The sequence below is a fragment of the Carassius gibelio genome, chromosome A15 (assembly GCF_023724105.1).
Source record: "Carassius gibelio isolate Cgi1373 ecotype wild population from Czech Republic chromosome A15, carGib1.2-hapl.c, whole genome shotgun sequence".
Lineage (NCBI taxonomy): Eukaryota > Metazoa > Chordata > Actinopteri > Cypriniformes > Cyprinidae > Carassius > Carassius gibelio.
The window spans coordinates 7,317,809-7,341,215 of record NC_068385.1 but is presented as its reverse complement, the minus strand read 5'-3'; the positions used below and the strand labels follow the sequence as shown (position 1 = coordinate 7,341,215).

Here is a 23,407-nt window from a genome sequence, read left to right as displayed (position 1 = left end):
GAATCACAACGCGAAGTATGATTATGAAGTTATGTGTCAGTATGTGTGCTGTCTGCAGCATGTCTGCGCTGATCTTCATTTACAAACACGTCATTAAAATGAAGTGTAACTCCTTGAATACTCAACGAAGAGACATGAGAGAGATATCTATAGAAAGCTTGACATATCTACTTTAAAACTAAACAAGTGCTGCCGAAAACAGATATTCTGTGATAAAGTAATGCATATGATAACAACGTGATGTCTATTTTTCATGTCTCCCTTCATTATATCTAATGTGACCACGCCCCTGCGCTGAACGCGGTATTCAGATTCAAACTGAAGCGCACGACTGGAATACACCCACACAGAAGAAAAAGCAGCGAGACTGTTCAAGTTTTTTATTTTACTGTTTGCTTCGCGGTGAGAGGAATAAGACATATGTAACGTGAGGGTTCGTTATGTGGTGGTAGATCACTCTTTATAATAATGAACAGCAGAATGGAGACAGAAGACTTCAGTCAAGCGGCACTTTTACTGAACACCGTCACAACAACAACACTTCCTTCCACACGGCCTTTCACGTGACATCACTAACCAATCAGAAGCAAGGACTTAGACTGAGATAAACGTGAGTGAATCAGATAGGCAGATTCAGCAGAATATCCTTACTGCATTAAATATGTAAACACATAAAGGTGTAAATAATTAACTGACTAAACATTGTAAATATACTTCTAGTATATTAACTCAAATATAAATCATATTAAATTCTAAACATTACAACTTTCCAACATGAAATATGACCTCCACTTCTAAACCTTACATTTCCTCCCCCACCCACAAAAGAAACGTCCCCGTTTCCCATCAAATAAACAAGTAACATTCACCACAGCAATAAACCAACTGTATCAGTTCAGAACATAGTCCTTAAGGAATCTTGGAGGTCTAACTGAACGTTTCCCAGGGCGTAGCAAAGAACCAGACGCCTGAGGAGTGGAGGGGACAGTGTCAAACTGGCTTACTGGGCCAAAGGAGGGAGCTGAGCAAGACTGAGTCAGGGGAGAGCGGGATTGGGGCTGTGGTCGGGGTTGTGGATGGCCAGTGGGAGGGACTAATGAGGGAGTATTGCCCTGGCCAGATAAGGTGTAACTCCTCGTGGCTGCAAACTTTAAAGGCTTAAAGGGCAAAGCACCTGATAATGCAGTCAAATGAGGGAGTTGAGACTGCAAAAAGTCACGTGTAGGTGTCTCATGTCCACAATCTGGCACAGGAGCATAGTAGGGTCTGAGACGGTTGTAGTGGACAATCTGGGACTTATCAGACTGATCCAGGAGATAGTGAATCCTGTATGTCACTCCAGGAGAATCCACATCAGATCCTAGGCACTCTAATATTTCAAAGGGGCCTTTCCAGTGAGGAGCAAGTTTTTGTTTTGCTGTAGTGGGGTCATTTAACCAGACAAGGTCTCCCGGAACATAGGGAGTGTGCTTAACACTCTTGTCATATTGTCGTTTCTGCTGATTGTGGGCATAATCTCTGTTCCATGCAGCAGAACTGAAAGCGGACTGAAGTTTCTGTGTCAATTGTGCAACATAGTCAGCAGGAGAACCCGTAATAGACAAAGATGGTGTGTTGTTAGGTAACAGCATGTTGACAGGCATCCTGGCTTCATGACCATGTGTGAGGAAGAATGGTGTGAATCCTGTTGTAGAGTGTTGTCTGTTATAATAGGGTTGTGGAGAGACACTGCGTGCACTGTATCGAGCATCATCAGAGGAAAACCTTTCAGTTTGGGAGTCCAGACGCTGAGCTAGGTGGCTGTGTTTCTCTCTTAATAGGTGTACTTCACTTTGTAAACTTTTGACAGTAAGAGTCAGCTGCTCAACTGCATGCAGAAGCTTATCATCAGTAGATTTAGGACGAACCATAGCTACCTGCTCTGAAGCGTGAGAGTGTGGAGACCCTACAGTTGTCAGTTGGAGTGCTGCACGCGCCCTCTCACACCGGCTGGCGATACGCAGGGCATCCTCAAGATCCTCTGCACCCATCTCATGGACTTTTGACTGAAGATTTGGGTCCAAGCCAGCAACAAAGCGGCGAAATTTTTCACCTTCCAGTGCATTGTGGTCATAGTTTGGAAAGGCTTCTAATACAAGACGAGTGATGTCAGCACTGTACACATCCAAACTTTCACCTGGTCGACGAGGTCGAGCATTCACATGTGTCTGGAAGAATGGCAGGGAGTATATTGGTCCAAAAACGTCCCTGAGTTTCTCCTTTACTGAATCATAGTCCTTCTGGATAGAAGAAGGAAGGCTGTCCCAATACAGAAATGCAGCATCTGCTAGGCGAGTAGGGAGGACAGAAGCCATCACCGTATACAGATCTGTATCAGTTGAACTCATAGCCTGCACTGCCACTTCAAAACGTCGAGACCAACTTGTGAATGATTCAGTCCCATCTCCTTTAAAAGCAGGTGGAAGATCAATTTTTAGGGCACTGGAGACAGCACATGTGGCTAGAGAAACAGCACCTGTTGATGTAACGTTAGCATCGCGCCGTCGTCGCGTGGGGGAAGACTGCAGCCCAGTTTCACTTTCATCAGCCGACATGGTGACAAAATATCCAGTCCCAAAACTCACAAAAAGCACGTAAAGTGGAAAAATAAATAAGTAAACAAATACCGCAATAGTCCCTTAATATCTCCACAGTAGTTGTTAGTAAATCCACTGTTCACAAAGAGTGTAAAATCCAGATAGCGCAAAAAAAATAAAAATGACCGCATCCACAGTTCGTAGGAATAAAACCACCAAAATAACACCACACTGCCACCAAATGTAACGTGAGGGTTCGTTATGTGGTGGTAGATCACTCTTTATAATAATGAACAGCAGAATGGAGACAGAAGACTTCAGTCAAGCGGCACTTTTACTGAACACCGTCACAACAACAACACTTCCTTCCACACGGCCTTTCACGTGACATCACTAACCAATCAGAAGCAAGGACTTAGACTGAGATAAACGTGAGTGAATCAGATAGGCAGATTCAGCAGAATATCCTTACTGCATTAAATATGTAAACACATAAAGGTGTAAATAATTAACTGACTAAACATTGTAAATATACTTCTAGTATATTAACTCAAATATAAATCATATTAAATTCTAAACATTACAACTTTCCAACATGAAATATGACCTCCACTTCTAAACCTTACACATAATTCACCCCAAACAGATGCTAACGCATAGTTTACCATGAAGGTGTGTACGTAACAACCAATCAAACCTGACTATGTTAGTTGACCAATCAGAACACAGTATGCTACCGAAAGGTGGGGTTTAAGGAAACTGAATCTTTTGAACAGCTTCGCGCGAACCGTTTGGGGATCTCTGAGAATTGAGGTAATTTTAAAATGATATTTTGACAAAATGACAATGTTTTTTAACCTTGGATGGATTTAAACCTAATGTACAGGACTTATAAACAGTGATGGGAAGCTTAGAATTTTCATCTTACTGGCTCTTTAAGTATACTACTATGTCCGGATTTAGGTTTTAATTTGTATATATTTTGTTATATGGATATCTGAACATACAAAACATCAAATGAAAGAAGAGAGTATCTGCTTGTAAACAAAAATATTTTGTTCTAGCTTAATGGATTCTTTTTCATAAAAAATAAAGAAATAACAATCTGAACAAAAAGCTGAAAAAAGACTATGAATTGGATTCTGAATGATAATCAAAACATAGATGGAGTCGACCAACACCTCAAAGCTTGACTGTAATTATAACCTTTTCAGCGGTCTGCATTTTATTCCATAACGTTACAGTTTTGATGCTGTTTTATGTCAGATGATCATGTTAGACTACATGTGTTAGTATCTGTTGTTTCTTTTTCTTCTTCACTTGTTTTTTTTTTTGTAAATTCTGTACAGAAGATGTGTACTAGCGCCCTCTACCATAAAACAGCGAAAACACATATTCTGGGAGCGCAAGTATAGTTCAAATATAGTTAGACTTTTTGTAAATAAAAGTTTTTTTGTATTTTTAGTATATTTCTGAGAAGTACATAAAAACTAAAAGCATACTTTCCTATTTTTAGTTTTAAAGAAGTATACTAATAGCACACTTGAATAAACTTCTTTTTCGTAAGGGTTGTGACTGTTTTTAAAATGTTTTTGTGTTAAAAATTATGAGGATTTGTAGATCTTAATGAGGATGTTTACTGTAGAGTAGCAGTGGCAAAATACATGTAGCACCTTGGGTTCATCTAATTTGTAATGAACCCTGAACAAACAAAACTCATTGCTTTTATCATTACAATTTACCACCCTAATGTAAAAGAAGTTGGTTTAATGGCTTTCACTTTTCCACAACTGTTCCCATTCTACAATCGATCAAATCAAGTCATATTTAATTATATAGCATTTTATACAATAAAGATCAAATTTTACAGAAGAAAATAATGATTCCATGATGCAACAGAAAAACAATAGTTATTGTTCAGTTGAGGTCAGTTCAGCATAGATTCCATTCCATTCATTAACTTCATGAACATTTGCTCAGGATTTGACCACCCCAAATAGTGTAGAATGAACTTAACTCTTGACTTTCTTCTTCTAGTAATTCAGCCATTTTTGGATTTTATAGTGGATCAGGATCAGGGTTTTTTACACCTCCATATGTGTTTGTACAGATCTAAATAAAAACTCAATGCACTGAATATTGTCACTAGTTAAAACAATTGCATTTTGCAAGACATACATTTTATGTAAAAATACAGACAAAAAAAAATGATTTAACCTGCTTGAATGAGACTTTGTATGTTTTTTGTTTTTTGTTTTTTTGTGCTGTTACATTTCAGACATCAGCCTAATGATCCATCAAGCATATTGATTTGTGTTTTAAATTTGTTTAACGGATTTACTGCTAAACCAATACTGCTAAACTAGATCGAACTGAGAGTGAAGAATATGTCATTGTTCTCTACAGCTTGTGTGAATGTGGCATCACAGAAGATTGTTGTGCTGATCTGGCTTCGGCTCTGAGATCAAACCCCTCACACCTGAGACATCTGGACCTGTCTGATAACAGCCTAAAAGACACTGGTGTGAAGTTGCTCTCTGATGGTCTGAAGAGTCTTCACTCCCTTGAGATACTGTGGTAGGATTTATTGACTATAAACAGACTTCACTTTAACACAGTCAGAACTGAGAAATGAAGAACATGCTGAATTCGTTCTTACACTGTCTATTAGGGTTGGAAACCGAAAAACGGTTCTTATTCAGAATCGGTTCTGTTTTTTTGTTAAAGAACTGGAGCCATGAGCAAATTCTAAGTTTCGGTTCCGAAAAAAACGATTGTTCCGACATGTGACCAAGCACTTTGAGCAGCCTTGCTCCGGCGTTTCCTATAAAGGATGTCACAAACCAAATTACAGAAATGCCGCCCTGCCTCTTTAATTACTGAGTATATTGTTTCCAATGACGCGCACTCTACAGACGAGCGTGCACATAAAGTGTTCAATTTGGGACAGGGCCTATTCTCAGCCTCAGACGTCACGCTTTCGGACCGTTGGCTAAACGCCTGATGCATATGGGACACAAAAATCTTGGATTTCCGTTGCGAGTGTGTGCATAGATAATTCAGTTTGTGCTAAACACCAGTGCAGAAACCAGAGAAATCCAAATTTTACCTTCTATATGTTTACAGGATTTTTAATACCGCTTCAAATGCAAATAAGAGCTACACTGCTATTATTACTATACTATAAATTAGAGTTGTTCCGATTCCAATACTAGTATCGGAAATATCACCGATACCACAACAAATTCTGGCATCTGGATACCGATCTGATACCAGGCCCTCTTGTCAGATGTTGTCAGATGTTGTCTTGTCAGTTGAATTCTACAGGATTGAGGTGTGTCGTGTTCTTTAACGTTTCGCCTAGATACCATGGCGCCAAAACCCCCTCATGAAACAAGAACGCCATCCTGTTTAGATCTGTGACAATTTTCAAAAGTATGTGAAATATTTTAAGTTCGCAGCATAGAATCTTTTACACACCGGTCTGTTATTGTGGCGGCATTTCCACACAACAAAACATGACGATGAACAAAACGAACTGTGGTTGGTTTTTTCACATGTCAGTCGGGCAGGCCTTGGCTAATGAAAGCTGCTATGAATTCCAGAGCTTCAGTCTGATAGTGATGGGAAGTTTGGATCATTTCACCGACTCGGACATTTGAGTCTCGTTCAGTAAAATGAACGAATCTTTTTTCGAGTCATTTCGTTCATTTTAGCAAAATGTAATTAAAATGTTACGTGTTACTTCCCCAGCACATCTAGTACTTATGCAAACGTTGATTACACTACGAACAATACAAAACTAAAATGCTATGAGATACAGAAAAGATTCATTCATTTTTTTACTTGGGTCTTCAGTCTGTGATTAGCTCACCTCTTGTCTGATAAGTCTTCGGCAGTGTTGCCAGATCTCGCGAGACAAATAAGCAACCAGGCCTGAAAACAAGCCCAAAACAAGTTACTTTTTTCTACGGAACCCCCTAGGTTCTGGGAAGAGAAAAATAAATAAATAAATACAGTAAACATCTGATAATTAAAATTTGCACACACAAATAAATATCATCCTGAATTCACAAATTCTTTATTTATTGTTGCATAATAAAAACACGCATTTATTTAAAGTTTGCGTCACTCACTGACTTGCCCTGCTCTGCTTCTGATTGGCTAGTACTTGTTGCCATCTGGGTCAGAGCCAATTAGAAACAGGATGTGGGTGGGAAAAAACTCTGCTGTCTCCTGTGTGTATGGGGAAAAGGGAGGGACAGAGAGAACAGGCTAGAACTCCTACATTTACATAACATAGGGAAAATATCTGCTTGATAACTTATTATGGAGCTGGGAACAAGCCCAAATAACCAACTACCCTTTAGAAACAAGCTCAAAAAACTGCAACCCGCGACTACCAATATTTGTAAGCGATTTTACAGAAAAACAAGCCCAAAGTGGCATATAATAAGCGGACTTGGCAACAGTGGTCTTTGGGTTCAAGTCATTTCTTAATCACGTGACAGCCCCATACGCTACCACTGCAGTCCGAGCCGGAAAGATAATTGATTAGTTTAAAAAAATTCCTGGTCATTTCAAGTCTCATTAAAACCAACAAAAAATACAGTGGACACGGCTAATAACTGCATATTACTGCTACTAAACATCAAAAACAACAGCATATCAACTACTTTTGTTTTTAATTAATCAATCAATTGCAGTTTGCAAACAATGCTCAAACTTTAAAGGGTTGGTTCACCCAAACATTTTAATTATGTCATTAATGTATACTGTCCAGAAAGGTAAGAAAAACATCACCAGAGTAATCCATGTGACATCAGAGGGTCAGTTAGAATTTTTTGAAGCATCAAAAATACATTTTGGTCCAAAAATAGCAAAAACTACGACTTTATTCAGCATTATCTTCTCTTCCGTTACTGTTTTTTGTTCACAGCACTGCAGTTTAGTGATATCCGGTTCGCAAACGAATCATTCGATTTAACCAGATCTTCTTGAGCCAGTTCACCAAATCAAACTGAATCGTTTGAAACAGTTTGCGTCTCCAATAAGCATTAATCCACAAATTACTTAAGCGGTTAACTTTTTTAACATGGCTGACACTCCCTCTGAACAGGGCTGTGCAGAGACCTTTGGGGTGGCAGGTGCTCAAAGTATAAAAGAGGCACATGGAACAAGGCTTTAAATGGCGGTGTTCAAAATATCAATACAGCAATATATTGTGATGCATTCCTTGCTGATTCGCGTATAGATATGGACGATTATGTATTGATACAGCAGCAAATGCTTTGATGCAGTTTTGAAAAAGAAACAATAGAGAAGACAATTTTAAGTTTAAAATAATAATATAGCTCTGGGATTAGAAACTGAAATGTCTTAAATTGTGCCGACTTGATGGCTTTTTTCCCCTCTGTTCTACAGAATAATTTAGAACAGCGGTTATAGTAAAAAACTATAGAAAATGTTCGTTACTTTACATTTTCCTCTTTCTCACTAGCCTCTGTCTCGGTCTGCTTCATGCTGAATCACGCATGTGCAGTAACATCAGCTCCTTGGTTCTCGAATCGGACGCGTTCGACAGAAACGGTTCTCGGTTCATTGTAAGAATAAATGTCGAAATAATTATTACCGGTATTTATTATTGTTCTGTGTAGTTTGAAGAGAAACATTTTTTAATCTTTACCCCGGATATATATTTTTTAATCAGGAAGAGGGTGGGGGGTCAAATGGGGGGGTCACAGCGTTTTTTGGCAGGGTCTTAAGACCCCCCAAGATCCCCCCTGGCGCCGCCGGTGACTGTACAAGCCAGAGACTAAGCCTTTTTTGCACAGGCCTATCTAAAGGGTTAATGGTCCCACCTAGTGATCAACTGTAAAAAATAACAAATTTTACCTCTTCCCAAAAGGGAAAACCACAAACAATCAAGAATGCATGATTATATATTGTCATGGCTTTGCAATCAAAAAATGTCGTTATAATGGAAGCCAATGGGGCAAAAACAGCCACGAACAGTAAATGAGGGAGAAAAAGTTAAAATCTAATGCTGCACAAACACTAAAAATGCATCAAAGCCAATGTTGCTACTAATCTTTGACATGCCCAAGACTGTTATAAAAAGTAAAAAAAAATCAAGCCACAATTACTTTTATATTGAAAATAATTCATTTAGTGTGTTTTTCCCCCAAATCAGTGAGATTGTTTATGAACTTGGCAATTAAAGAGTTAAAATCTTGGATTTTTTTAAAACATTTGGTAGTTTTGATCAGGACTGAAGTTGATTAACAGATTTATGCAAAAAAAAAATAATAATAAAAAAAAAATATATATATATATATATACATATATATATATATATATATATATATATATATATATATATATATATATATTTTTTATTTTTTTTTTTACAGCAGTTTAATTGAGTGGATTTTTTCATCCCGAACACAGCGAAAGGGTAGTGAATTTGAACAATGCACAATGGTTAATACGAAGCGCAGTGACTTTAAATGCATTTAGTCCAGCTTTTCATTTATTGCTGAATATTTTTCAATGTTCCACTCGGCAAGCACCAAATAGCCTAATTGGAAGCATTGTTGACAATTAAAGTAATAAGCAAAGCTGCCAGTTTTCAAAACAAAGCTGTTTAATTCACATTGCATTGACTATCTTACTGCATGAAGATCCAGATTGTATTTTCGGTTGTCATTTCTTTTTAGTTCACTCCCTGATTTCAGTAAACACTGTTTTACTCTGCACATTGAACTTGCACATTAATGTCATAAAGAATAATAATAGTTAATCGCATTTGATTCTCGCATATGCATTCATAAATACGCAAATAACACACTATAGCCTATAGCCTAATGAGGCAAATAAATGTTTTCACAAAAACACACTGTTTTAGTGGCATGTGTCATTACATCAAACAAATAAAATAATTACCGAATTACACATTGCATCTCCTGACTGCATTATTATTTGTAAAATAGGGGCTTTATGGAGAGTGTGTATACATGGTTATAAGCATAACAGTTTATATTTAATTAATTTAGGGAAATTAACAAGTGTCTTAGTCCTCAAGGGACTATTTGGCCAACCAGCTTATTCCTGCTTGAAAAAGCTTTGTAAAAACATCAACTTTGAACTTAAACATTACTTACTTCCTTCCAGCAACACTACAATCAATGAAGGTTAAATAGTAAAAAAACAAAATAGATCATTTAAATGGAACCAGAATCAGTTCCGGAACATTATATAAATATATGTTGAATTTTGAAATTGCCAACCTTTAAATTAAGTTGACAGTAAGTAATAAACAGTATTGAACATTAAGTATTTGAGTATTGTGCATTTTTCCTTACCACTATTTTTTTTATTTGTTGATTTAAGGATTTTAATGGAACCGGAATCAGAAAATTTCTAACGATTTTCAACCCTAGTGTCTATATTGTACACTTGTGACACTGCTCCACAACAGCTTTCTATGACAAACACGACAAAGCAACCATTAAAAATGCATTTGTCCTTTTGTATCAAAATTAGTGTGGTGCTCGAAGTATGTCATAAATAGAACAGGGCATCAGTTTACAGTCAAGTATTATTATTTTTTTGTTTTGCATTACATTGCTCTGAATCTAGTGAAAACAAAATCACTGATTGTAATGGGTTTTCTTTTGTCACATCGCGCCACTCTCTTTTAGTGTGGATACTGTGGTACTGTAAGTTTACATTTAGGCATCTGGATTATTGGATTAGGGACAGCTGTGATGCCCTCAAAATGTAGGGGTAAAGATCTTAAACATAATACATACTGCACTATGAATTTACTTACTGTGTAATGTAGGTCAAGCCTATACACACACATGTACACACACACACCTTAGTACAGATAAATAAATAACATTATAAAATTCAGCTTTGTAGTGACATAAAAAAATACTTTTTCTTAAATAAATTACAGACAGTATAATAATGACAATTATGCCATTATAAAGTACCATTTATCCTGCTTGAATGAGACTTTAGAAGTTTTTGATTATGTTTTTTTGCTCTGTGAAATTTTTGACCTTTGAGAGTGAAGAGTGTGTCATTGTTCTCTACAGGTTGTGGCATTGTCGTTACACAGAGGAAGGTGCTACTGCTTTGGCTTCAGCTCTGAAATCAATCACTGAACACCTGAGATGGCTGGATCTGTCTAATAATAGAGTAGGACATTCATTGACTCTGCTGTCAGAAGTAATACAGGATCCTCGCTGTAAACTGGAGAGGCTGCAGTAAGATATATTCTCACACATAAAACACAATGTAAAGTACAGGTGCTGGTCATATAATTAGAATATCATCAAAAAGTTGATTTATGTGAGAAATTCCATTCAAAAAGTGAAACTTGTATATTATATTCATTCATTACACACAGACTGATATATTTAAAAATGTATTTCTTTTAATTTTGATGATTATAACTGACAACTAATGAAAACCCCAAATTCAGTATCTCAGAAAATTTGAATATTACTTAAGACCAATACAAAGAAAGGATTTTTAGAAATCTGAAAAGTATGAGCATGTACAGCACTCAATACTTAGTCGGGGCTCCTTTTGCCTGAATTACTGCAGCAATGCGGCGTGGCATGGAGTCGATCAGTCTCTGGCACTGCTCAGGTGTTATGAGAGCCCAGGTTGCTCTGATAGTGGCCTTCAGCTTTTCTGTATTCTTGGGTCTGGCATATCGCATCTTCCTCTTCAGAATACACCATAGATTTTCTATGGGGTTAAGGTCAGGCAAGTTTGCTGGCCAGTTAAGAACAGGGATACCATGGTCCTTAAACCAGGTACTGGTAGTTTTGGCACTGTGTGATGAAATCTGCATCCTGATCTGCATTAGAAAATGAAATCTGCATCTCCATAAAGTTGGTCAGCAGCAGGAAGCATGAAGTGCTCTAAAACTTCCTGGTATACGGCTGTGTTGACCTTGGACCTCAGAAAACACAGTGGACCAACACCAGCAGATGACATGGCACCCCAAACCATCACTGACTGTGGAAGCTTTACACTGGACCTCAAGCATCATGGATTGTGTGCCTCTCCTCTCTTCCTCCAGAGTCTGGGACCTTGATTTCCAAAGGAAATGCTTTGAAGGAAAAATTTACATCATCAGAGAACATAACTTTGGACCACTCAGCAGCAGTCCAGTATTTTTTGTCTTTAGATGCTTCTGACACTGTCTGTTGTTCAAGAGTGGCTTGACACAAGGAATGCGACAGCTGAAACCCATGTCTTGCATACGTCTGTGCGAAGTGGTTCTTGAAGCACTGACTCCAGCTGCAGTCCACTCTTTTTGAATCTCCCCCACATTTTTGAATGGGTTTTGTTTCACAATCCTATGGTGGCCGAGAGAGCTCAATACGCTGCAACTTAAGAAAACACATGCATATTGAAAAAACACCAGCAAATGAAGAAAACCTCTTCATCAGTTTGACAACACAAGTGTTGCAAATCCTCACAACACATGCATATAATGAAACACACTGCAAATCCTCACAACACATGCATATAATGAAACACACTGCAAATCCTCACAACACATGCAAATTAAGAAACAATTAATGGAGCGTTGCAAATTTATTTTCATAAACCTTGAAATTATATTTAGCTGAGGATATTAAAGTTAGCCATTTTAAAGGCCGTGTTGCAAGGTTAATTTTTTAACGAATTTGTGCAATTTGCTTGTTGGTAATATACATTTAAACTGTTATCCATTGTATTTTATGTTGTTGGGTATCACAAAACGGAATATAATACGAAAAAGTAGGTACTATCTTACAGCGTTCTCCTTTCCCCCACAATGCATTGCATCACCTCACGTTGGGGAGAGAATTTACCAAAGCCTGCCTTGAGAGCATTGAGAGTGACTAGGGAGAGACGAGTAGTAGACGAGAGTATTCAGATAGCGCAGATTATAGATAAATAGATAAATACATAGATATATATATATAGATAGATAGACTACATATATATATATATATATATATATATATATATATATATATAGATATAGATAGATAGATAGATAGATAGATAGACAGATAGATAGATAGAGAGATATCGACCAACAGCGACCGAAACGCACTCGCTTCCCTACAGCACAAGCTTTTCAGCGCAGTTTCCATGGGACAGCACCCACACAAGCTCCTGTCAAACACAGCGACAGACACACGGCTACGTTTGCAACAACATTTTCACCGGAGGAAGAGATAAACGCTTAGAAACGTCCATATAGCTAGCATGATGTCTTCTATTTCTAGATGACAAAGACAAAGTTTACGAGTACTACGACACTATGACAAAGGTTACCGATACTTATCTGAACTAACGTCATGATCACTGCCACTAGATATAAAGAAAACAATGATTTTTTTTACTCGGTGCTACTCAATGACAGTAAAAAAAAAAAAAAAATATATATATATATTAGGGATGCACGATAATATCGGCACAATATCGGTATCGGCCGATAAAAGCTTAAAATGACCATTATCGGTATCGGCCGATATGAATATTTCTGCCGATGAGCCAAACCGATATTCTCCAAGTGAAATAATTGACCTGTTTTTCAGATGTGAATGTCTGTCTACATTTGTAAAATAATAAATTTATGGTAGAATCAGTACAGAAGAGATACATGGATTTCTCTTCAGTAAAATTAAAGTTTAAATATATCAGTATATATATTTGTAAATATATCAGTATATATTTGTATATATATCGATATCGGTATCGGCATCGGCCAAAATTATTCAGAAAATATCGGCATATCGAATATCGGCCAAAATCCAATATCGTGCATCCCTAATATATATATATGTATGTATGTATGTATGTATGTTTGTGTGTGTGTGTGTGTCGTTATTGTGCACTGGAGCTAGTTTACGAGCAGCTGCGATTCTAAATGATAGCAACTCACCAGGACACTTCACCAACTCCACTCATTCTCCTCGGACCATGCATTACAGGCTTTGACGGACATCAGTTCTTGGCAATTCCTAATTTGCCCTCTCCCGGCTGCCTCGATTGAAATTACACGGCTGCGGGCCATCATACATGTTGGCTCTTGCCACCTCTTCCTCATCCCAGTCAGTCGCTATAGTTCTGATGCTGCACGCGTTCCAGGCAGGTTTTTGAGCTCGGAATCACTATTTCTTTTCACTACTAACGACTTTGTACCGTTCCAGGAAAGTTACGCCAAACTTTCTGAGTGCAAGGAATTGTAACTAGATTATTTATTTTATTGCAACGTTGCATTGACCTAAAATCGTTTTTTCAACGTGTACCACTTGCATAAACACTGCATCCGTAGGCAGTATTATTCGTAGGGGCTGTCATCGTTGTTTTGCGTGCTGTGTGACCTAGGAACTCGGAGTACATCGATCTAGTATGAGACACGAGTTCACGGGTGGTAAGTCACGGGTTTGACTGCCGTTCCAGGGCACTATCACGGGTTTAAGGTTGGAAAAACACGGGTTTACGGGTTGCCTCGAACGCGGCATCATACTAGACTGAGGCTACCTTTCCTCGACCTCTCCCCAACATGACGTCATCACTGAGTTGCGTAAAAAAATAACGTTTATACCAAAAACTTAAAAAATAGGTCTTTAAGCCATTTTTGAGACATTTAAAAAATGATATACATATCTTGAGTGATTTATGTACCCATTAATCGAAAGTGGTGGTTAACCTGCAACATGGCCTTTAAGTAAAGTTTTACTGTTAAACATGTAATTATTCAGCTTATTTAGGCTAATAATATCCAAAAGATAAATGAATCATGCAATCAGGGTGTTTAAAAAAATTTAATGAAATAAAAAACCTCACCTTTCAGTTCACCAGCAACTCCACTGACCAGTCGCCACTACAGATTAAGCAAATCCCAGCGCGTTTGTTAAATTGCATGTTTTGTGAGGATTTGCAGTGCATTTCGTTATTTGCATGTGTTTTGAGGATTTGCAACACTTGTGTTGTCAAACTGATAAAGATGTTTTTTTTTATTTGCTGGTGTTTTTTCAATTTGCATGTGTTTTCTTAAATTGCAGCGCCTTGAGCTCTCTCGGCCACCATACAATCCTCTCTAGGTTGTGGTTATCCACTATTGCTTGTACACTTTTTTTCTACCACATCTTTTCCTACCCTTTGCCCTCTATAATGTGCTTGGACACAGTGCTCTATGAACAGCCAGCCTCTTTAGCAATGACCTTTCAGTTATAATCATCAAAATTAAAAGAAATAAACACTTGAAATATATCAGTCTGTGTGGAATGAATATATAATGTACATCATACAAGTTTCATTTTTTGAATGGAATTAATGAAATCAATTTTTTCATGATATTCTAATTATATTAACAGCACCAATATATTTGAAGTGTTCAGTCTCTTTCTGCTGTTGCGACTTCAGCTGATTTGAGCTGGAAATAATTGCACACTTAGTATTGAGCTGAGAACTATGTCCATGTCTACACTTTGGAAAAAAATTAACATAGGTCCATACAATAAACTGCAAACAATAACCATAAATACATAAAAAATACTATAACATATTTATTTTTTGACACAAATTAAAACAAGGCAGTATTTGGATCAGTGGTTTGTACAATGGTTCGGCTGACAAAACACCTTTCCAAACAACTTTCAGTAGACAAAAACTACATAAATCCAGAATAACAAGCAATGTCTTCAAGACATTTTAAGAAACGGGCCTCCAAAGCTACAGTACTGTGAGAAGTTTTAGGCAGTTATGTAAATATAATGTAATTATGCTTTAAAAAATAATGTCATAAATGGATTTTATTTATCAATTGACTTCTATTAACAAAATGAAATCAATATTTGGTGTGACCAACCTTTGCATTTAAAACAGCTTTTGTCCAGGATCACTTGCACATTGTTTTTCAGGTAGCTTTGCAGAAAGTTTTCTTCAAGCATCTTGAAGTTTTTTGAAGTTGACCACAGTTGTTTTGAATTTAATTTGTCACAGTTTCATCTGTTTCTTCATGTAATTAGAGACAGATTCGATGATGATGCGATCAGATTTCCATGTGGAGCATCGGCTGTTGTCAGAATGCTTGTGCATTCAAAAATCTCACTAGATTATTATTTTAAAAAATAATGGCAAAATTAATGTTTGGAAATGTGAACTGATATTTTCTACTGACGCAAAACAGCAAAAGATAAAAATAACTGGGCAAACAGCATTCTTGGGGTGAAAATACTAATATGCCCTAAGGCTGATTTATATTTTTGCATCGGACCTACACATAGACGCACTCCCTTACACCAAAGCCTGACGTGCACCTCTCCAAAAATCTAACACGTCAATTCTACGCGCACCGCAATCGCTGTTATTGGTCTGCTAGAATCCCTCCCTCCGTAAGTTTTGTGTGTGCTTATGTGCACTTTAATATATTTTAATGTTATACTTTCTTATATAAATTAAAACAAAGCAAAGAACAAGTGTCTTATCATTTATTGTACTATATGGCATTATACATCAGTAGTTGTCCATGACCAGATTTAAGATTTTTATTTGTCAACATACATGGTTATATGGAGAGCATATGACCAGCAGTGAAATGTAAATCAGGTCCGCTCTATGGACAGTGCAATTATTAAAGAATACAAACACAAGAAAATTATATATAAATGTGGTATGGAAAAAGTAAGATAAAAAAAATTTGCAGGACAGTATACTTTATATTATATTAGACTTATAAATATTATTAGCAGGAATGTACAAGAGAAGAATGTGCAAAAGTTTGTATTTACATAGCAGCAATAGAGGTAGTAAAAAAAAAAAGTAAATAAAAAAAAAATAGAAAATTCTGTGTGCTAGTGTCAATGTCAGTATATTTAGTATCTTACTGATAATTAAGTGAAGTCATGTAGAAGCTAAGAGACTGAGTTTGAGTTTAGGAGCCTGATGGTCTGTGGGAAGAAACTCCTCCTAAGTCTCAGTTTTAGCCATCAGGATGTGCATATGAATGTGCTTACCAGATGACAGGAAAATGAAAAGACATCCGATCTGATCTGAGAGACTGAAGAGTGTGTCATTGTTCTCTACAGGTTGTATTTATGTAGTCTCACAGTTGAAGGCTGTGCTGCTCTGGCTTCAGCTCTGAAATCAAACCCCTCACACCTGATAGCAATGGATCTGTCTGACAATAATGTAGGTGATTCTGCAGTAAATCAGCTCTCTGCTGTACTGGAGGATCCTCGCTGTAAACTGGAGAGTTTGTGGTAAGATCATATTCAGACTCTTTTAAAGTAACTTCAAAAACACAGCACATTGATTAGTGTTTTTATTTTTTATAATGGATTATCTTCTAAATCTGATCTGAACAGAAAGTGAGGAGTGTGTCATTGTTCTCTTCAGGTTGAGGGGTTTTGGGATCACAGATGAAGGTTGTGCTGCTCTGGCTTCTGCTCTGAAATCAAACCCTGGACACCTGAGACAATTGATTCTGCATAATAATAATATAGGACAATCAGTAAGGAAGTTGTTTACTGATATGAGGGATGATCCACATTACATACTACACCACGTGCAAATCTGTGAGTATATATATTTTTTTTTACTTTTTAATTTGGCCTAAGTTTAGTAACAGGCCTTATATGTGTGTAATTAGAAAAAGCTGAAAATAAGATAATTCAGCTCCACTTTAGTCTCTGTACTTTAAACTGTTTAATGAGAGTGTAATTTACTGACTAATGTATGAATATAGATCTCTTACAATCACTCCGTTTGTAAGTTGTTAATCATGTAATTCATCTATAAGCAGTTTTTCATTCATATCTGTAATATGAATATGCTAATATCTTTGGCTGTTTTTGCTGATGTGATATGACAGCAGTAATGTCTCATACTCATGTGTTTTACTGCAGGACTTTAGACGTCAGTCCAGTTTCCCCAGGATCAGCTGATGGTGAATAAAGAGCCAATACAGAAGCACAATCACACAATCAATAGAGACTCAAGACAGATTTTGCTTTATGCTGGTCTGTTCTTTTAAATTACAGATTTCCACAATGATTTTTTAGAGGACCTGAAATCACTTTATCATTTAAAACTCAATTTTATAAACAAGGGCCCATGAAAGCACCATCAGCGAGTTGGAATTGTTTAAGATTCACTATATATTAATTACAATGTAGCTGTAACACTAAATACACTACAAGTGTACACTGTACACTTTTTAACAAATTTTCTTGGACTTGAGAATATTTAAAAAATAACTCAAGTATTTTATCCTTTACTCATTTCATGAAGAAATAACTTTTACTTATAAGCTTTTACTATAACTGCATCAAGTATATACTTGTTGATGTAGATGGGACTCTTATCATATTTGAAACACAGGACATATTTCGGCTGATGCTGATGCTGATTCTGGTGTTGCCTGCTTCACTTTTAGCCAGTCAGCAGTCAAATGTGATGATACATGATTGATGGGTTTTTAGCGTGATAAGGGATCAGATTTTGATTGCATTGTGTATTCAAGTGCTCACAATGCCAGAGAGGCCTGAATACAAGTTACACTAAAGAGTGACTCCACTCTCAAAATGTGAGGTACACCTGTGGAGGGCGATGATATGAAGGCTCTAATATCATTGTAATTCTGAAACTAGAGCACAGTTGAATAATTTAATCAAAATCCAAACTGAATATGGCACAGTGCTAAATTCTGTTCTGCTTCCTGAAAGACTATCTCTACTTCTGTCTGAAGTTAAAGTGTGTTATTGTTTATTTTGACTAGGTGTGTGCATGAAGGAGTGTGAAATACCTGCTATTTACTTTGCTTATTCTGATCACTTATTGTATATTGGGCACTTTTTGAGTTTAAATGGGCTTAATCTGACTGTTGACATTGAAAAGGTGCACGTGTTTATTCAAGGATATCAGTTAATTTCTTGATTGCGTGTCTGCCTTTGTGTTCGATTTGCGGTGGGGGGGGGGCATCGCAGCTCACAAAAAGTGCTCTCCAGTGCTCACATGTGGGCGTTTTCAGCAGCCTAAAAACGCTTTGGTGGACACAGGGCCTAACTGCTCAAAAACTGTGTTAATTTAATTAAGGAGATTATTACTGATGAAAATGTTCATCAGGTGAAGGCTATTTTTGTGTCAACGATGAAAAAGCAGGGTTTTTAACTCTCACAAATTGTGCGTGAGACACACATGCATTGATTATTATGCCGGACAAACATGCAGATCAACCGTTTTTGTTATGAATTGTATCCTATTTTACGTTATTACGTATAGCCAATACAATTAGTGTAGTATTTGAGATTAAATAGAGAAAAGGGTTTTAAATTCAATGCAAAGAGGCAAATTAAAGTCATTTTGTGGCCAGAAAAATAATAATTTCCATTTGCAATGCCATTATTTACCCACCCAAATAAATATACATGTATCTAGTCTAGTTGCTCAAAAGAGTATTCCAGGTCATAACTGCTTATTTATTTTTGAAGTTTTGCTTAAGTTTTGCTTTTTTCCAACACTAGATTTTCAAATGATACGTTTTAAAAAGATACTCGTATAAGCACACACAAGTGAATATTAATTAATGCAAGAAAATACTGAATTTAACCCAAGAAAAGTAAGTACAGTAGGCCTATTCATGTGACCTGATAGTGAATCAAGAGATCGAAATTGATTAATGCTCATTAGCATCGTAATCATATAAAATTCTTTCTATTTTTTCCCTCTTGTAGAAACACTATTGTGACAAAACATATTTAATGTAGTCTCTCATTCACCACTATAGAAGTTTACCCAACTATGACAACTTCCACTAGAAAATATGAAAGGGTTATGTAACTACATTCAAGATAAATTCATTTTTTTATGAAATAAAATGCATACATGTGCACTGTTCAAAGTATATCGATTTTTATTTAAAGGGGGGTGAAATGCTCGTTTTCACTCAATATCCTGTTAATCTTGAGTACCTATAGAGTAGTACTGCATCCTTCATAAATCCAAAAAGTCTTTAGTTTTATTATATTCATAAGAGAAAGATAGTCTGTACCGATTTTTGCCGGAAAAACACGAGTGCCTGGAGGCGTGACTTGTGGGCGGAGCTAAAGATTCACGAGCGCGAATAGGCTTTTGAGTTGAGAGCATGTGGAAGCTGTGACATTATCGTGAGGGAAAAACCATCATCCAAAACAAACCATGGTTTACAGTCAGATTCAGCCGTTTATTTATGATCCAGAATCAGATCTAGAGGCTGAAACTGAACGAGAGCAGCAGCAGCAACGACTCGCTCCGAGCGGGGCTCGAACCCGGGTCTCGGCATAGGAGGGGACGCACTAACAAGGAGGCAGAGATATTTGAAGCTGTTTTACTCACCGTCTGCGGTTCCAACACACGATCGTGACCCTTTTTCCTTGGGATTGCATCATCCTTAAGAAATAAACGATACGCAAATCCGTCGTCAAACTGGGCCTTGTGAACAAGCCTCTTCGAAATGCAGGGAACAAACACAAACACTTGCACAACTCCGTTGATGCTCTGTAAAAATAAACTCCATCCACTGGTCCCTTAATGCTGTTTTTTTTTTTTTTTGGTAATCTGTGCAGGGTTGTCTTGCCCTGGCAACCAAAAACACACTTCTTCTGTGACTTTTCGCGAGGCTCTCGCTCTGATCAGTGAATCGCTCTGATCAGTGAAATGTCTGCTCAACCTCGCTATATGGGAGTGCGCGCTCTTCCGGCAGAAGTGCGTCAGGACCCATATAAGGAAATTCCGCTCCATCTAACGTCACACAGAGCCATACTCGAAAAAAACTTTCCGAAACTTGTGACAAACCGGAAGGAGTATTTTGGGAACAAAAATACTCCTTCAAATGTACAACTTAATTTTGGAAACTTTGTCCATGTTTAGCATGGGAATCCAACTCTTTAACAGTGTAAAAAACTCAGTATGCATGAAATAGCATTTCACCCCCCCTTTAATTTTACATATAGTAAATGCTCAGCTGCAAAAACATGTTCTGAAACACACAAAGAAAATGAAATTCACAAGTAAAGTAAATAAAATTCTATAATTATATGAAATAAATAAATACAAATATATATTAAGAGTTTTTATTTTATTTTTTGTGGGGTGGGGGGGCTTGGAAAATACATTTTCAGTAAATACTAAATCTCAGCACAAATCATCTCAATACTCCTTGAATGTCCATTGATAATTAAATTTTTCTCTTTTTGCAGATATTTTGTAATTATTATAAAATAGCTTTTATAATGATCTTACACTTTTGCTAAAATAAGACTGTAATATTTGAAAACATTCTCTCTGCATTTGAGGTAAATGTAAAAGCATTTTAAATTCTGAGTTACTGAGGGGAGGAATTGCTTTTCTTCTTCCTTACCAGCAGAGGGCAGGAGAAATGCAAATTATTTTTGCATTTTTTTCTAGTACATTGTCAATCGATGTGTGATGATAAAAACACACACACTCACACACACAAAACTTTTATGATTTCCAATTACAGTGTATCCATTTAAAGAATTAGCAAAGTTATTAACATTTACTATTATTGAACATTTACATTAATAGAAATGCTAGTTTGATCTCTTTTCCGTGTCAATTTCATTGACATTTAGCATTTTATAATATATGTATATACTTAATGACCTATGATACTAGTTAATGTGCTTCTAAACAGGTGAATATTTCACAAATTAATCTCCATCGTGACTCACCAGTTAATAAGAACCTGTCACAATAATTACATTCCTTCTCACTTAGGCAAAAAATCTATTTATGTATAATATTGTAAGTATGGTGGGTTTTGTTGTCATAGTATTTTAAGGAAAAGACTACATTCAAGGAGCCTTATTGTTCCCTATCACAGAGAACCATTTAAAGCTGTTAAACATGCAGAAAGGAGATGGGCAGACACTAATAACAGAGGTTAATCACACATACAGAGAAAGATACAAGGAGTCTGATTATTCCAGATGTTACAAGCTCGACTATACTGAGATCTGCTCTGAGGAGGAAACAGCTGTGCAGAAGCACAAGGTCATAGATCCATAATCCTGCGCTGTGCCACGCTAGATTAAAAACTATCCGTTTTGATTAAGAAAGCAGGGTTAGAGGATTACGGTCCAGCGAACAAAAATGAAAGCAGTTCTACACTCAATCCCAGAGTTCATCAAAAACACAAACCTCAGACTGTCATCTCGACCGCAGATTAATGCAAAAGCTTCTTTCAAGCTTCTGTGCAGCTCAAACTCATTCAGCAGAAGAGATGCTCTGTGGAAAAAAGCATAACACACGACAACTATACTCTTCTGTTGAAGCCGTTTCTGCCACATATGAAAAAACAAGCTGTGGTGAATCAGAATTATGTGATAAAAAGTCGAAATTATAAGATAAGTCATTATTTTTTTGTCAGGTCAATTACAATTCAGTCACTTTTGACTTTCTCATAAATTCACATTTTTATTTCATAATAATGACATAGTATGTCATAATCATGAATGTCATCCTTTTAGAATTTTAATCTCATAATTTGGATTTTTTTATATATATAATTAGGAATTTTGATGTCATAATTTAGTCATTTAATCTCAATGTCATAACAATTGACTTTTTACGTCACTTACTTTATCTCATAATTATGACTTGGTGTTTAATGATTATTATTTTTGTCATTTTGACTTTTTAACCCTTAACTATAATTAACCAAAGCCTAATATTTTTTTTTCTGTGATGGAAATGATCTTCCATACCATTGCCTTGTTCATTAACTAGACCAAAAAAGAAAACCTAAAAAAAAACTTTAATAGGTGACAAGTTATGAAAAAAGTGTTTTGTAACCCCAAAAGGTTTCTTATAGCAAAGAAAGATGGTTAAACATGTTTGCATTATATCAAGTGTCTGTGTCTGCACTCAATGTGTCCTGTATTTCTTTTAATACATTTTTTTATTTTAGTCCCTGACAGAATAAATAATAATCAAAAGCAGAGGGAAAACAGGTGTGTAAATTTGTACCCAGTTTTGAGGAGGTTGATGTGTTTTTTGATTTGCCTTCAGGTTTTTCCCAAGGACAAAATCAAAAGCAGAAATCTCTCTCTCTTACACACACTCACACTCACACTCTCTCTCTCACACACACACACACACACACACAAGACATCTGATCTGATCTTCATTTGCATGGAATCATTTCAATCAGGTTTCTTACGAATTCAGAGATTATTCTTTTGATGGGTCGAGCCCTGAAGCCAGCGCTCATAATGATATGGAAATTGTGAAACATGAGGAGTCAAAAACTGACAAAGACTAGCACATTCACTACTGAGTACAGTATATTCTCTATCAGAGGTTTCAAGAAGGACTTTACCAAACCTGTGAAGAGATGTCAAGTCCTCAAAGAAGCTCCTGAGTACCTCCATATGATCACCTGTTTTTCAATTATTCAGAAAAACTTGAAAAGGTTTACAAGAAAGCAAAAGTTCACCCAAAAGTGAAAGGTTTCACTTACCAAACATTAATGGTTCACATATGAGTGCTGAAGGATTTGGGACAAAAGCAACTTAAATGTAAGTTTGTTCATCAAAAAAAACTTTAAAACAAACCTTTAAAAAATTGAGGAAAAGACATCACAATGCCGTTTTCTCCACAGAAGCCAATCACTAAAGGTTCAATAATAAAATACTCAAATTGAGTCACAGCTCATGGTATTTTCAGATGCAGGAGACTGGACGTCCATCCCTGAAAAAAACTTTGCATGCCAAAAATCAGTAAAGCCCTTATCAAACTAC

General features: G+C 36.6%; 1 protein-coding gene across 10 annotated transcripts in view; it reads left to right on the top strand.

Moving 5' to 3' along the window:
* LOC128029026 (NACHT, LRR and PYD domains-containing protein 3) overlaps positions 1-22,615 on the top strand; it is an 88,655-nt gene extending 66,040 nt beyond the window's left edge. For all 10 annotated transcript variants that reach the window (XM_052616484.1, XM_052616483.1, XM_052616480.1 and 7 more), the window contains 5 exons: positions 4,983-5,153; positions 10,682-10,852; positions 16,694-16,867; positions 17,004-17,182; positions 17,513-22,615. In XM_052616484.1, coding sequence (XP_052472444.1) covers positions 4,983-5,153; positions 10,682-10,852; positions 16,694-16,867; positions 17,004-17,182; positions 17,513-17,514 — 697 coding nt within the window. In that variant the 3' untranslated portion in view covers positions 17,515-22,615. The remainder of the gene's footprint in view (positions 1-4,982; positions 5,154-10,681; positions 10,853-16,693; positions 16,868-17,003; positions 17,183-17,512) is intronic.
* Positions 22,616-23,407: the final 792 nt, after the last annotated feature.